A 15162-nucleotide genomic window follows, 5' to 3' on the forward strand; every position below is an offset into this window, starting at 1 on the left:
TGACTTAGGAACAAATAAAAAACAAAAAAAAATGTATACATTGTTTATTACATAATTACAATATGTAGATCATATTTTTGTACATTATTTACAAAGTCCTCTTTAAGTTTCACAGTCCGGCCGTATGCGACAATTATAGATTCACAAAATACAATTTTTGACCAAATCGCATAAAGTCAACTTTAATACAAAATATTAAGACTTTTTGCGAATAATTTTCTTTTGTTACTCGTAAAAAAATTATAGATTTTTTTTTTAAATAGGATATAAAAACGGCCTTTATTAAAGAACTGACACAATTTTTTTTTACCATCAAGTATAGAAATTTTAAGAATGGCCTCACTCTGAATAACTAAACCGAGAGTCAGAGATACTGAAACAAAAAAGTTTACATTGCAAAATGTGTTTGAACAAGACATTCACACAATAATTGTTCTGTAATGATTATAAGACGATTTCTTTCATTTTTAAGGTCGCCTTTTGCCAGCCCACATTGATATTTTTAGTGTCCTTTAGTTGCTTGCTACGATAACCATAATAAAAATTTGTCGTTGCTTACTAGTGTGTGGAATACACACGGCTAACAGATAAATATGTTTAATTCAATATATTTTTTAAAAATCTAAGAACAATTAAATAATACCTAACGAATAAACCAATTCAAAGTTAGGAACGTTTCCCAAAATACTTTAAGATTTTAATTCAATAGCTATTATCAAAGTACCAATTTTTAAACAGTTATTTATTTGATTCTGGTTCAGATTACCAAAACATTTTACGATCATTATGCAGAAATAAAACAATGATTTTTATAATACTTATATACACGCATACTCGATATTGTAAACAAGTTTTTAAATATTATAATTCTTTTTTTTACTTTTATAATGTAATCTCATACATAATTACAATTGTTTAATAACTTTGGTATTTTGACAATACTATTTCAAATAATCATAAATTTACTATTTATCACACACTTTAAAAATAAAATCATTAAAAATCACACAATTAATCAATTAACTAAATAAAATTCCAAACAAAGGTATGTAAAGAAGGGAATATTAAGAAATGCAATAAATTAAGTTTTATTTGGAAATCTACAAAATTATTATTTACCAAAATAATAAAATTATATTTTTTTTATCTAGTGAGAACATACTTGCTACTAAGATTTAAGTGCTTTATCAAAATTATTGTTTGGAATGGCTATTCTAAAAAAATCCCTGTCGACAAGAGATTCATTGAAAATGCTTCTAAATAAAAACGCGAGTCTTCAAAAGTTCTTCTGGTTGAATATTTGTCCCGCCCGTCCCATTCTTACAAAATGTATAGAAATTTATTGGACGTCAACATACAGAAATATAATCTTTATTTATCACCCTACAATCATACACATTGCGCGCATTATTCAAATCGATATTAATTTGCCGCGCGCGGGTACAATATGCATCAAGAAATATTTATATAGATACAATCTGCATTTGGAGCACCTGTAAGTGTTAATTATAATACAACATAGGTTTGCTTTTATCATCAAACGAAACATTGGATCGATCTATTTTTCAAAATTTTACCTAGAAATCACATTATATCTAGTTCTATAATACGTTTTCACAGTTGTATAAAACTACTGACTTTTACAGTGCGTACAGATTATATAACGTCATTTAACAATGTTTCAGTAATGTGGCCACTAAATTTTATAAAACATGTTAAGCATTAAGTTATTTAATATATTATTATTGATTGTTTGTAGTATCTTAATTGCTCAGTTTACACAGAACAAATAGTAGTTACATAGTTATAAAGAAATAAATCACTTGCAATGACTTTGTTACTATCAACTGTTAACATTGTTATCATAATACTGTACACGTATTTTTATATGTTGCAAAATTGTGTTCTACAACATTGTTACATGATCTGTACGCACCTTTACGCGCTCGCCGGGAGCTTAAAGTTTCCATTGTAGTCCCAGACGTGATTTCAACATCCAAAATACAATGATATGTCAAACGGCCATTTCATACGTCCCTGTATTTTTAATTCATATTATCAATAACACGGCGACAGGTTTATTGAGAATTACACTGAGCATTCAATCTGTCTCAGTAAAATCTATTGAAATAATGGCAGATTGATATGATAGCCAAAGTACATATATTTTTAAAAGCTTATTGTACATTCATAGGACTTTCCAAAACCCTTCTAATACCAACTGGCCCCGTAGCGTGGCACGCGCGACGCCGTTTACATCGCGCGAAAAACTATCGCTGTCTCGTTTCACGTCATAATAAAAAGCGAAACAGCGTCGCGCGTGCCACACTACGGGGGCTGGATATTATGCATAGGGATGTCCATTCATCACATCACACTCTTACTCTTGCCTCTATTCATCACCCGTTGCTAACACTTGACCTGATGATGATTTTACAATTTAATGAAGTCACTCTATTCGCACGACCCGCGGCGATATCAGTCTCCTTTCCTGTCGCAATTTGATTATTTCGTGTTTGACCACCCTGCGGAAAGGAATTAAAGTCTTATAATTAGTATTTCCATATTCATTATTAAGTTTAACTAAAATAGTTTAGTTTAACTTAAAGTAAGCGCCCATCCCATAGATTTCTTGAAACGAGACTAATTAAGTTGGGATTCTTCTTGTAGCAGATTAGCTAACATACAAACATATAATCACGTCTATATACCTTGCGGTGTAGAAAGAGAAAACCGTCTCGAAAAGACCGATAGGCCATGTTCAGCTGTATGGCTTCATGATAGTATGATGCAAATAGCTCAAAGCCAACAAGAGAAATCCCAAGTTCATAGTAGCCTTTTAACACATCCACGGGAAAGATATGGAATAATTCGATTCTAAAGTGCCGGTAACCACACGGCAACAAAACAGCTCAAGGACACTCACCTGAGCAGCAACAACAGCGCCATGACGTCACACGTGATGAGCATGTAGAACACGTACGACCACGTGCCGCTGCTGGACACCACGCCCGCCAGCATCGGGCCTATGGCCGCGCCTGCGCAGCGACATTAAATACATTATAAATATATACGGGACAGATTCAGTTAGCTGCGAGGTAAGTTCGAGACTTGTGTTACGAGATACTAATCCAACGATACTATATTTCATAATAAATACTTGTATAGAGATGAACACCCAAAACCCTGGACAATCAGAGAAAGTCTGGCCGGGATTCGAACCCGGGACGGTGACATAGATAAGCGCACTGCCACTGCGCCACTGATGCCGAAATCGTGAAATACGCATAAAGGCGAAATTAACTTTTTTTTTTTAAAAAGTGGTTCTTAGTTTGACCTGTTTGTATGTCTTATCGCGATTATTCCTCGTTTCACTCAAACGATTTTAATGCGGTTTTCAGGAAAGTGTTTGTTACACATAGGAAAAGGTTTTAATTTTCTTCAACAAAGGAAGATATCGATGAAAGGCGGTTGAAGGCATGAAATAATTATGTGTCAAATATCATGAAAATTTGATATAATAAATAAAATAAATACGGGCCAAAATACAAACTCACCAACACTCCCCGTGCCGTCAATGATGGCTGTAACCGTCGCCAGAGCCTGAGCATTGCCAGCCAAGCTGCTGTGAGTACCTGACATGAATAAAAGGTCATTTTATTCCTCTTAACAAAATTATGGATCATAACTTAGACAATTCGCGAAAAATCTGGTTTATATAAGCGGTATAAGCCGATGAAATTGAATGAAGAGAATTATGACTGAAGAAGAAGCGCTCGCTATCCTCTGGCGATTACTTGCTGGATCTCGTGTCTATAGCAAAACCCACGCCCTTTAAATATTGTTAGACTAGTCCGCTAATAAAGGATGTAGTTTAAATTATCTCTCACCTCTCATACCTGCGACGTTTTTCCTAAAAGTCACAAAGGGTACAGGGATTGTGGAAAATTAAAAGATGTAGGTCTCTGCCTACCCCTAGGAAAAAAGAGGCGTGATTACATGTATGTATCAGATAACTCACCAAGCTCAGTGCTGACGGCGGTGGTGATGAGCGAGTAGGGCGCGTTCACCAGCGCGCCCGTTATCACCAATAAAGTCACGTTCAGCCAGTACGAGGTGGCTCCCCACCGCTGGTATACTAGCAGCTGGGGAAATATTATAGCATGTTAAGAATAGAATAGTTTTATTTTTAAAATTGAATACAAGGTATCACTTATTGACGTCACATAACCTTAATCTAATTCATTAATTAAATTGTCTACATAAAAAAAAGTGAGTGAGTATAAAAGTAATGATTTTAATACAAATATAATGTCATATAGATAAAAAAGATATGTAAGTACATACTGTAAAAATTATGTCAATACCATACCAAAAAACTACATGAAATCAAAAGGCCATTATGTCAAACTCGGGCTGCACATGATGTTTAAATTAATAAATATCGTGAAACCGCAACCAACTATAACCAAGCCTCCCTCTAGACTGTACTGAGGAGATTCTACATTGAATTATGTATGGTACTCACGAAAGGCGCGCTAACGACGTAGAAGGCGACACAGACCAGCCCGGGACAGCCGCTCCAGTCGGCGACGAGGCCGGCCGCGATCGCGCCCGCGATGCCGCCCACGTCGAACACCGTGCTCAGGTGGCCGGACTGGGAGGGGGGCAGGTGGGCTGCGGAACATAGCACTCGATCACTGTATCACAGTTATAGAAATTTAATACCTTGTTGTACTCATATTGTGCAAATAAAATTTTGAGTTTATGATACCCACAGTAAGTGATTTAGATCAATAAACGTGTTTTGTGAAAATCCTATCAAATATGTCATAACTGAAAAACGCGAATGTAAAAGAAAGATACGTTACGTGCGTGTTTAAAACCTGTTTTATTTATGAATGTTTCATATGTAATTGGCTTAAATAAACTGTTTTAATTTATGTAGTTTCTCCAGACCTAGATCAGATAAGTCTTTTATATAAGAACAAAAACTAAACAACATTTTTCGTTTTACGCTGGCCGAGCTGTGTATAACATATTTTTTATTTATAATTTTTGTTAAATCTATTATTACAGCATTACTTACATAAATATTTTACAATCATCTATAACTAACTACCTTGAAATATTGCATGTATCTAATTATGAGAACTAAAAATAGGCAATGTTATTATGTCAGGGATAATGCCTGACATAATAACATTATGCGAAATTGACCAAATATTTTTTTTTAATAAGAGTGAGTGAAATGATTGACTTTACGGGAAATTAAAATTGTCTTTTCAACAATGTGACATCTGAAGAAATATTTTCATTTAGAGTAATTGACAATTTGCGTGCGAAGTCACTTAAAAAATTTATCATGTCCCTAAATCTACCTTAAAGTTAGTTAAATGTACATATTTTTGAAAAATACTTACTGGAAGTATTGATATACAGCGGTAACCAATACAAAAAGGTGTAGGAGACTAGCTTAGCGAAGAAGAGAGAAAGAGAAAACTCCATCACTCCCGGGATGGACACCGCGCGCGAGAGAGAGATGGCACTAGACTGGGAGGAGGAGCCGCGCGGCGTCAGAAGAGCGGTGTTCTCTGTCGCTTCTTCGCTGTGCTGTAAGAGAATCGCTGAATTTCATAATACTGTACATAATAAAAAACTGACGATTTCATAAATAGGCGTTTTGTTATACAAACATCTTGATAGTCAAGACATTTTGCTACATGGGCGATAAGATAGATTGGTTGCTCATTAGACGTTACGCTTTTTTTTACTTTTTGCTCTTAAGGTAGGTAATGAGCATTTTGTATGCATATTTGTAGTCGCATTTTCAAAAACGACATATGTACTTACGTATTACATCTATGTCCCTTGTGGGTTAGAAAGAGCCAATAGTCTTAAAAAAAGGCCAACGTACAGCTGTATAGATCAAAGATGGAATTGAGATTCAAATTGCAACAGCTTACTAGCCATCGCCTTCAAGAACCTAAGTTTAATAACCTTAATTATTTAGAGGAAATTTGAAATACAGATGGACACGGGGAACAAAATGGATGTTGCTGAATCTCATTTTCGCCCAAAATATCCCATATAAATGGATAGAATAATTTTCTTCTTCACTTTTTACGATCAAAACACATTCTGCTGAATTTTGTCTTACAATTGTGTCCAAGGGTTGAACTCAACAGTTGATAATACAATAAGTACTAAGAACTATTATGTAGACTTATTTCAATTACCCTAAGTTGTTCAAATCTACAATACTGTAGCGGTGTTTTTAAAGAACCTAATATGAAATTATAAATAGTGTAGCGTGTAAAAGTCTCACCTGCGTGTTGGCGGAGTACCGGTTCGGTCTCAGGCTCGCCGTCTGTGAACATGCGTTACTGTGTCGTTAGCGGCACGAAATGAGCTACATAAGTATTTCGTAAAAGGCGATTGAGGGAATAGGAGCACAATACAATTATAAAGTGCAAGCTTCAATGCTGGTTTGATTGCGAAGAAAAATGAGATAGTGTGTTTCAGCTGCTTTTCTTCCCGTGCAGATTGTAAAAGTTGATCACGGGAAAGGAAAACCAATTTTGGAATTCTTCTTTTACTAGATGGGCTAGCAACCTGTCACTATTGCAGCATATCAGCAAAACGTATAGCTTAATGATGGATAGAGCTACATGCTGACGAGAACTGGCTAAAACTTAATCTATTTCTAATGAGAACTAAGCTATCTATACTTATTTCAGACTAGCTCTAACATGTAACTAACTCAAAATCATTTCACCGAACAACTAATATATAGAAATTAATTTTAAATGCAAAGACCTGCTTCACTAGACTTGTAATCTGAAAAGATATAACATTCCTTTGTTTCATTGCACATTTATAATTATTATCGGGGGATGATATATATTTTTGAAATCATTGTGATAAGACCTTAAAATTGATACCCATATTGCTACATCTAACGGTACTTTCATGACAGGAATCCATCAATTATATATGTAAGATAGATAAAAAATATATAATTTTACATACATAAGATAAAAAATATATAATTTTACATACATACAACAAGCAACCAACAGAAATGACCTTTCATGCAGGCAGAAAAAAATGTCATATATAAGCAAAATGACATATTTGTAATACAAATGCAATTTTGGCATTTTGCGTGACCTATTACAACATCTTTGTAAAAAAAGGTAATTGATTTCATACAAGATACGCCCAAAAACCATGACCTTTCTAACATACATACATATAATATACGTCTATATCCCTTGCGGGGTAGACAGAGTCAACTGTTTTGAATAGACTGAAAGGCTTAGTTCAGCCGAATGCATGACCTCTCTTACTGTTACAAAAAATGTGTAATATAAGCAAAATGACATGGTTGTAATACAGGTGCAATTCTGGCATTTTGCTTGCGTTAGAACTTGCACACTTGGCATTTTGCGTACACAGCATCAAGTCTGAGACACTCACCTGATCTCCCACGATGACTTCGGTCGCTTCCTCCTCATCATCAGACCTCGACGGGTGAGACTGTAACATCAGTACCGGAATCAAAAATTGCAAGTTTGTACGCTACTTAACCTAACCTACATGAAAAGTATTAAATGTCTTATTACATAAAACCGTTTAATTACCTACTTAATTACATATATACATATAGTCACGTCTATATTCCTTGCGGGGTAGACAGAACCAACATTCTTGAAAAGACTGAAAGGCCGCGTTCAGCTGTAGGCTAAATGCTAGAATTGGATTCAAATAGTGACAGGTTGCTAGCCCATCGCCTAAAAGAAGAATCCCAAGTTTATAAGCCTCACCCTTAGTCGCCTTCTACGTCATCCATGTGAAAGAAATGGAGTGGTCCTATTCTTTTTTCCTTGTGATTCCAGTCACCACAAACAAACTTAAATTTACAAATTTATAATACTTATATATATGTCGTTAAAAAAAACTGACCTCCCTCTCGGCGACGCCCGGCAGCACGACGCCCACGCAGCGGGGCTCCGGCGGCAGGAACAGGAACACGAGGAGGCCGACCGCGCCCATCGCCGCCGCCGGGTAGACGAACGACAGCGCCCAGTCGCGCTCCACGAACGCGGACGCCATTAGAGTGCCTGATTTGTATATACGTACACGTCTATCACGTCAAAACCGCGGAACACAACACATGTGTACAGAATAAATATAAATATATACGGGACAAATTACACTGATTGAGTTAGCCTCGAATTAAGTTCGAAACTTGTGTTACGAGATACTAACACAACGATACTATATTTTATAATAAATACTTATATAGATAAACATCCAAGACCCAGGACAATCAGAAAAAGTTCTTTTCTCATCATGCCTTGACCGGGATTCGAACCCGGGACCTCCGGTGTCACAGACAAGCGTACTACCGCTGAGCCACAGAGGCCGTCAGAAGCATACATAGTTTCATTAGTTTTTTGTAGCTAGGTAACAATACTCTAATTTTACATACATACATAATATGGTCACGTCTATATACCTTGCGGGGTAGACAGAGACAACAGTCTCGACAAAACTGAATGGCCACGTTCAGCTATTTGGCTTAATGATAGAATTGAGATTCAAATAGTGATAGGGTTGCTAAATCCCAAGTTTATAAGCCTATCCCTTAGTCGCCTTTTACGTCATCCATGTGAAAGAAATGGAGTGTCTGGTTAATACTGTTGGCTCTGCCTACCGTACAAGAGATATAAACGTGACTATATGAATGTATCTATATATGACAAAACGTTTGCCAGGACAGCTAGTTTATAAATAGTATAATGCAACGCGAAAGTTTAAAATGAATAGAATAGAATAATTATTTGCTTTTGACTAGGGTTTACAAAAGGTGTAAGACAAAACATATTTCCTCCTGGTGAGCCATTAATTATAGCATGCAAATGCAATGCAATGCAATGATTTAATTTATCTGCACATTTTCAACTTATTTATTTATTTATTTATTAACTCACCCAAAATGTTGCCAAGCGACGTGTGAGAATTCCAAATGCCGAATATGAGCCCCTTCTTAGTGTGCCCGAACCACTTGCCCACGATGGCCACGGTGCCGGGCCAGCCAGTCGTCTGCGCTACACCGGCACCCGCCTGGTCAAATGTACATACATACATACATATTATCACGTCTATATATATACAGCTGAACGTGGCCTATCAGTCTTTTCAAGACTGTTGGCCCTGTCTACCCCGTAAGGGATATAGACGTGATCGTATGTATGTATGTGGATGTATATCCCATGTGGGGTAGACACTGTTGGCGTACATACATACACATGTAGTGTATATCCCTTGCGGGGTAAAAAGAGCCAATTGTCAAAATACTACGTTCAGCTGATTGGCTTAATGATAGAATTGAGATTCAACACACATATAATCACGTCTATGTATATCCCATGTGGGGTAGATACTGTTAGCATACATACATACACATTATAGAATATATCCCTTGCGGGGTAGACAGAGCCAACTGTCAAAATACCTACTACGTTCAGCGTTTTGGCTTAATGATAGAATTGAGATTCAAATAGTGGCAGGTTGCTAGCCCATCGCCTAAAAGGAGAACCCCAAGTTTATCTCTTAGTCGACTGTTACGGCATCCATTGGAAACAGAAGGAGTGTTCCCATTCTTTTGTTTAAATCGGTGCCGGGAACCACACGGCACATCGCATATTCCTAATCTAAATAACTTACCTGCACCAGCAGATAGTACGAGATGTGATGGATGCCGTAAGTCTTGGCGATGCCGAACAAGTAGCAGAAGCTGGCGGATACCAGCATGCCTAGGGAGAGGAAGTAGCGGAGGTCCACTCTCTCCGCGACCATGCCTGGGGGGGGAAGTTGGACAAAATAAAAATTTCAAATTGATAAATACCTCGGAGGTCCACTCTCTCCGCGACCATGCCTGGGGGGGGATTTGGACAAAATAAAAATTGGAAACTGATATAAGCACATTTTGTAAGTATCTTGATCAAATTAAGGACGTCCTGGTAAAGGGTCAGGTCAAAAGAAGCCGAAACCGCCGAGCTTGCATGAAGAGAGTTATGAATGTGGATGAAGCGAAGGAAGTATGCAGAGATCGCGGCAAGTGGAAAGAGGTAGTCTCTGCCCACCCCTCCGGGAAAGAGGCGTGATTTTATGTATGTATGTATGTATAAGCACATTTTCACTCATTTCAGTAATCGTTGCACTTATTTATTTATTGTAGTTTTTATGTATGTTTATTAAAATTATTTTATTTAATATTTTGTGTATAGTTATATAAATATATTTATTTAGACAGACAAAATATTTAGGGGTAAACAGAGACTACATCATTCCACTTGCCACGATCTCCGCACACTCCTTTCGATATATATTGGAGAACTAGCTGTTGCCCGCGACTTCGTCCGCGTAAATTTCGATTTTTTCCGCGTAAACTTATTTGCAGGCGAAATCATGCCTTGAGTTCATTCAAATGACGATAACTTTTTTTTAGTGAACCGATTTTGATGAAACAAACTTTAAATGTTTTTCTGAGTTAAAACAAAGCAATACTGAACTAAAAGTACTGAACCGATTAACTTAAAAAAAAGTTTTAAGTTAATCGGTTCTTTCGGAAATAAGCGTGATCATACATACAAACAGACAGACAGACAGACAAGAAATAAAAAAAAAAAAATCTATTATTCATTCTAAGTGTCCCTCTATCCATTTCAGTCTAAAATACTAAATGTACAGACAAAATATATTATTACTGTTTTATTATAGGTATAGATAATACCGGACAAAATCTCGACTCACCGGAGACAAACATGGCGCCGGCATACGAGAAGAGGAATGCTGAGTCTAAGGTACCCAGCAGGGTGTTAGCGTCACTCGTATCTGGAAAAAAAGTATTTAATTTTAATATCACTTATATAATCTATAACAGCTGAACGTGGCCTGTCAGTCTTTCAAGACTGCTGGCTCTGTCTACCCCGCAAGGGTTATAGACGTGATTATATGTAGGTATGTATGTAATAAGAAAAAGCGCGTATCCTAAAAGACGTAATATTAACATTTTAGGCTTATAAACTTGGGATTCTTCTTTTAGGCGTTGTGCTAGCAACCTGTCACTATTTGAATCTCAATTCCATCATGAAGCTATACAGCTGAACGTTGCCTTTCTGTCTTTTCAACACTGTCGGCTCTGTCTACCCCGCGAGTAATTTAGACGTGATAATATGTATGTACTCACTAAAAGGCTTTTCAACACTGTCGGCTCTGTCTACCCCGCAAGGGATATAGACGTGATAATATGTTTGTACTCACTAAAAGGCTTTTCAACACTGTCGGCTCTGTCTACCCCGCGAGTAATTTAGACGTGATAATATGTATGTACTCACTAAAAGGCTTTTCAACACTGTCGGCTCTGTCTACCCCGCGAGGGATATAGACGTGATAATATGTATGTACTCACTAAAAGGCTTTTCAACACTGTCGGCTCTGTCTACCCCGCAAGGGTTATAGACGTGATAATATGTTTGTACTCTTCAACTCTGTCGGCTCTGTCTACCCCGCGAGGGATATAGACGTGATTATACGTTTGTACTCACTAAAGGGCGCCCAGTTGCACCACTGGTCATCGCTAGGGTCCACCCCGGGGGGCGGAGGCAGCTCGCTACAGTTCCTGTGCAGAACGCTTTTCACCACGGAGATGGGTTTGCGAGTCAGATGGTAAGTCATGTACGTGAAGTAGGTCAGTGCCAGAACTGTTACTTGGTACCTGGGGGGGAAGAAGTTATTGAATTTTTTATTAGGTTTTTTTTTTTGAGCAATTTGCGGAAGCGAAGCTAAAACAATAACATCAGTAGTGTTTATAAAACTCTCGAAAACATAAAATATTAACATTATTATGGGACTCTTCAATATCACTTAATAATGTTCATATCATTTGGTTTCACAACAATGGTTAAACGTCAAATAAATAACTTGAAACTAAGTTTACTGCAGAAGAAGCGGTAACAAGTTGCACTGCAGCATTTTCTTCAACGTCAACATCACAATTATCTAAACTTAGAATAGAACTCCGGGATAAAAAGTAGCCTATATGTTATTCTGGGTCTTCAGCTCCCTACATACCAAATTTCATCGTTATCGGTTTAGTAGTTTTTGCGTAAATTAGTAACAAACATCCATACTGACATACTCAAAAACTTTCGCATTTATAATATTAGTAGGATTTAAATAATAAAATAAAACCTAACCCAACCCGTATTGGATCGATTATGGTCAGGTTACACATCCAGATGCCTGAATGTGCAGGTTTCCTCACGACATTTTCCCTCACCGTAAGAGTTATCAGAGAGACGTTATTATACTTATGTATAATGACTAAATCACATCCATACTTAGCATCAACCGTATAAGGACATCCGTTAGGTGGGTAGTATTAATTATTGATTTACAATATTCCGTTTCACACTATTGATATCAAATTTAATTCAAACATCCATTTACAATAACGTGATTCATTCGTGCTGTATGAATCACCCACATCTGTTTTGATGGAGGGTCTCTTATTACACCCGGTTATAGCCGCGGCGGGTATTGTCATCTTTGTTAACCATCTATGCAAATGTATGGTGCTGTTGCCTAGCTAAGTACAAAAGTTTTCATAAACGCCCCATGTAAAATTTGATGTCGTAAAAGGCGACTAAGGGATAGGCTTACAAACTTGGGATTCTTTTTAGGCGATGGGTTAGCAACCTGTCACTATATTATAATCTCAATACTATCATTAAGCTAAAAAGCAGAATGTGGCCATTCAGTCTTTTCAAGACTGTTGGCTCTGTCTACCCCGCAAGGAATGTAGACGTGACTATATGTATGTATGTAAAATTAGAGTACCTATTGTTACCTAGCTAGGTACAAAAAACGAATGAAACTATGTTATGCTTCTGTACACATGTGTTGTGTTCCGCGGTTTTGACGTGATGGATGGACAAACAAACGCACAATACATTTTTAATATTAGTTGGTATAGTATAGATAAATGATTGGGAAAACTGGAACACCTGGTAACGGTCTGGTTAAAGAGTAGTTAGGTACTTAATTAACAAAAAACATTCAAACACGTGAACCAACTCGCAGGCAACTTTTACGAGTAGCATGAAATAAACCTTGAGAATTTAACAACCGATTGTGATGGATTTTTGGTCACGACACAAAAATGTCGAATACATGACGCGATGGTTGCCCATCAAGGGCATATATTATTATTAATTTTTTATTTTACATTAAACTCTGGTAGAGAAAAAACACCTCTTCATGTGCCGATTGTAAACCGCCTTCCATCTTTTCAACACTGTTGGCTCTGTCTATCTAGTAAGGGATAAAGACGTTATTATATGCATGCATGCGTTCCCGTGGGCAAAGCCGGAACAGTTAGTAATAAATGCAAAAAATTGTAAGATGTTTGTGCTTGAACTGACCTTTTGCCACAATGTCTCCCATTGGATCAAGTAAAAGATTTGTAAAAAAAATATAGGTATTTGAGGCAGTCAAAGGCGCGAGCAACAGCTAGTACATATGTATAAATATATAATTGAAATATATCATAAATAAATAATTTGAAATTATTTCATAAATTAATTAATTAATTATTTCATAAATTAAATTATTTCATAAATTGAAATATATCATTGAAATTGAAATTGAAAAAGTATGAGATCTCAATGAGATTTTGCCTAAACAGTTAAAAATAAGGATATCGTTATAATAAGTTTACTTAAAATAGGTAATTACACCAGCTGTGACTAGATAATGGCATATTTGATAAAAATCAAATAATTTAATTATCAGATAAACAATTAATTGGTATCTTTTCTTTGTATTCTAGTGAAGATAAATATTTTAATTTTATTTACAGTTACCAGTGACTTTACATGCATACATAAAATCATGTCTTTATCCCTTATAGGGTAGGCAGAGCCAAAAGTCTCGTAAACTGAAAGGCCACATTCAGCTGTAATTGAGATCCAAATAGTGACAGATTCCTAGCCCATAAATAAGAAGAATCCCAAGTTTATAAGCCTATCTCTTAGTTGCCTTCTACAATCTATGGGAAGGAGAGGGAGTGGTCCTATTCTAAAGTAACGGGAATCACACGGAAGAGAATTGGCTTTACCCATGAATTACTATTTACATGTATTTTTCCTTCACTAGACTCTCATCCATACTAGTATAATCTTGGTATAAAATATAATCTTGCAAATTGTGTTATCCGAAATTAGATCCTTCAATGACATGCAAAAAATTGGATGTATTCTTTTTTTAACAAAATCGTGCCCTTTAACACAATTCCTTCATACCTTTGTTACCATTCATCAATCTGTCCATGCAAACTTTTATTTTTTTTTCTTTTTAACTAATTTTAAGATTATTCTAATTGACTTATTACTGAGTGATTAAGTTATTTTCTAAGTACATGAGGTCTTGTCAATATCTATTGGCATTATCAACAATTATTATCAACCTTGACACTAAGATAATCATATAATAAACATTTGTAAAAAGTAACCAATAGGTTTTTATCATTGCCACAATCATTATTAATCGAGTTAGGCGTGACTAAAACACAGATGTTACACGCTAACCTTGTCTCCAAAAACAAAAACAATAAGTTTTACTCACAATAGAACTCTATTCATCTGCAGTCGAGGACAAAAGATCCCGCTTAGTTTCTGGAGGCTCTGAACGCCGAGAGGCGCGTCACGGCTAACTCCACTCATTTTTAAACACCTAAATCTTCTAAATGTCTTCCTAATGAACTCTAAAACACGCCTCATACAGTCACAAAACTACACAAATCAAAATAATAACTTCATAATATCCGGTGCAAAACCTTTTGTTTACATCGGCCGCACTGCAAACATTTATTTTTTTTTCACTCTCATGATGCTCATGTTGAGATTTAGAATTTTACACATCTGTGGTTTCAATAATACTGATTATTATATAATAAAAATAATGTTATTTAGGCTAAATAAAAATTATTTCGAATTTATTTTTCGATCTTTTGGTTTACAGACACGTCGTCGACCACATAGGTGGTAAATGTCACTGTCAAAGTAATTCATATTGACATTTACGCGACGA

At 36.2% G+C, this 15162-nt stretch overlaps 1 protein-coding gene across 1 annotated transcript; it reads right to left on the minus strand.

Moving 5' to 3' along the window:
• Positions 1-28: 28 nt before the first annotated feature.
• LOC106138918 (glucose-6-phosphate exchanger SLC37A2) lies at positions 29-15129 on the minus strand. Its single transcript, XM_013340220.2, has 14 exons — positions 14698-15129; positions 11619-11788; positions 10825-10905; positions 9736-9869; positions 9000-9132; positions 7969-8126; positions 7483-7542; positions 6329-6370; positions 5424-5613; positions 4529-4677; positions 4022-4145; positions 3558-3635; positions 2927-3038; positions 29-2525 (listed from the first exon to the last, which is right to left on the minus strand). Exons 1-14 carry the CDS (start codon positions 14850-14852, stop codon positions 2450-2452), a joined length of 1662 nt encoding a protein of 553 aa, XP_013195674.2. The 5' UTR covers positions 14853-15129; the 3' UTR covers positions 29-2449.
• Positions 15130-15162: the final 33 nt, after the last annotated feature.

This window comes from Amyelois transitella, chromosome 30 (genome assembly GCF_032362555.1).
Source record: "Amyelois transitella isolate CPQ chromosome 30, ilAmyTran1.1, whole genome shotgun sequence".
Taxonomy (NCBI): Eukaryota; Metazoa; Arthropoda; class Insecta; order Lepidoptera; family Pyralidae; genus Amyelois; species Amyelois transitella.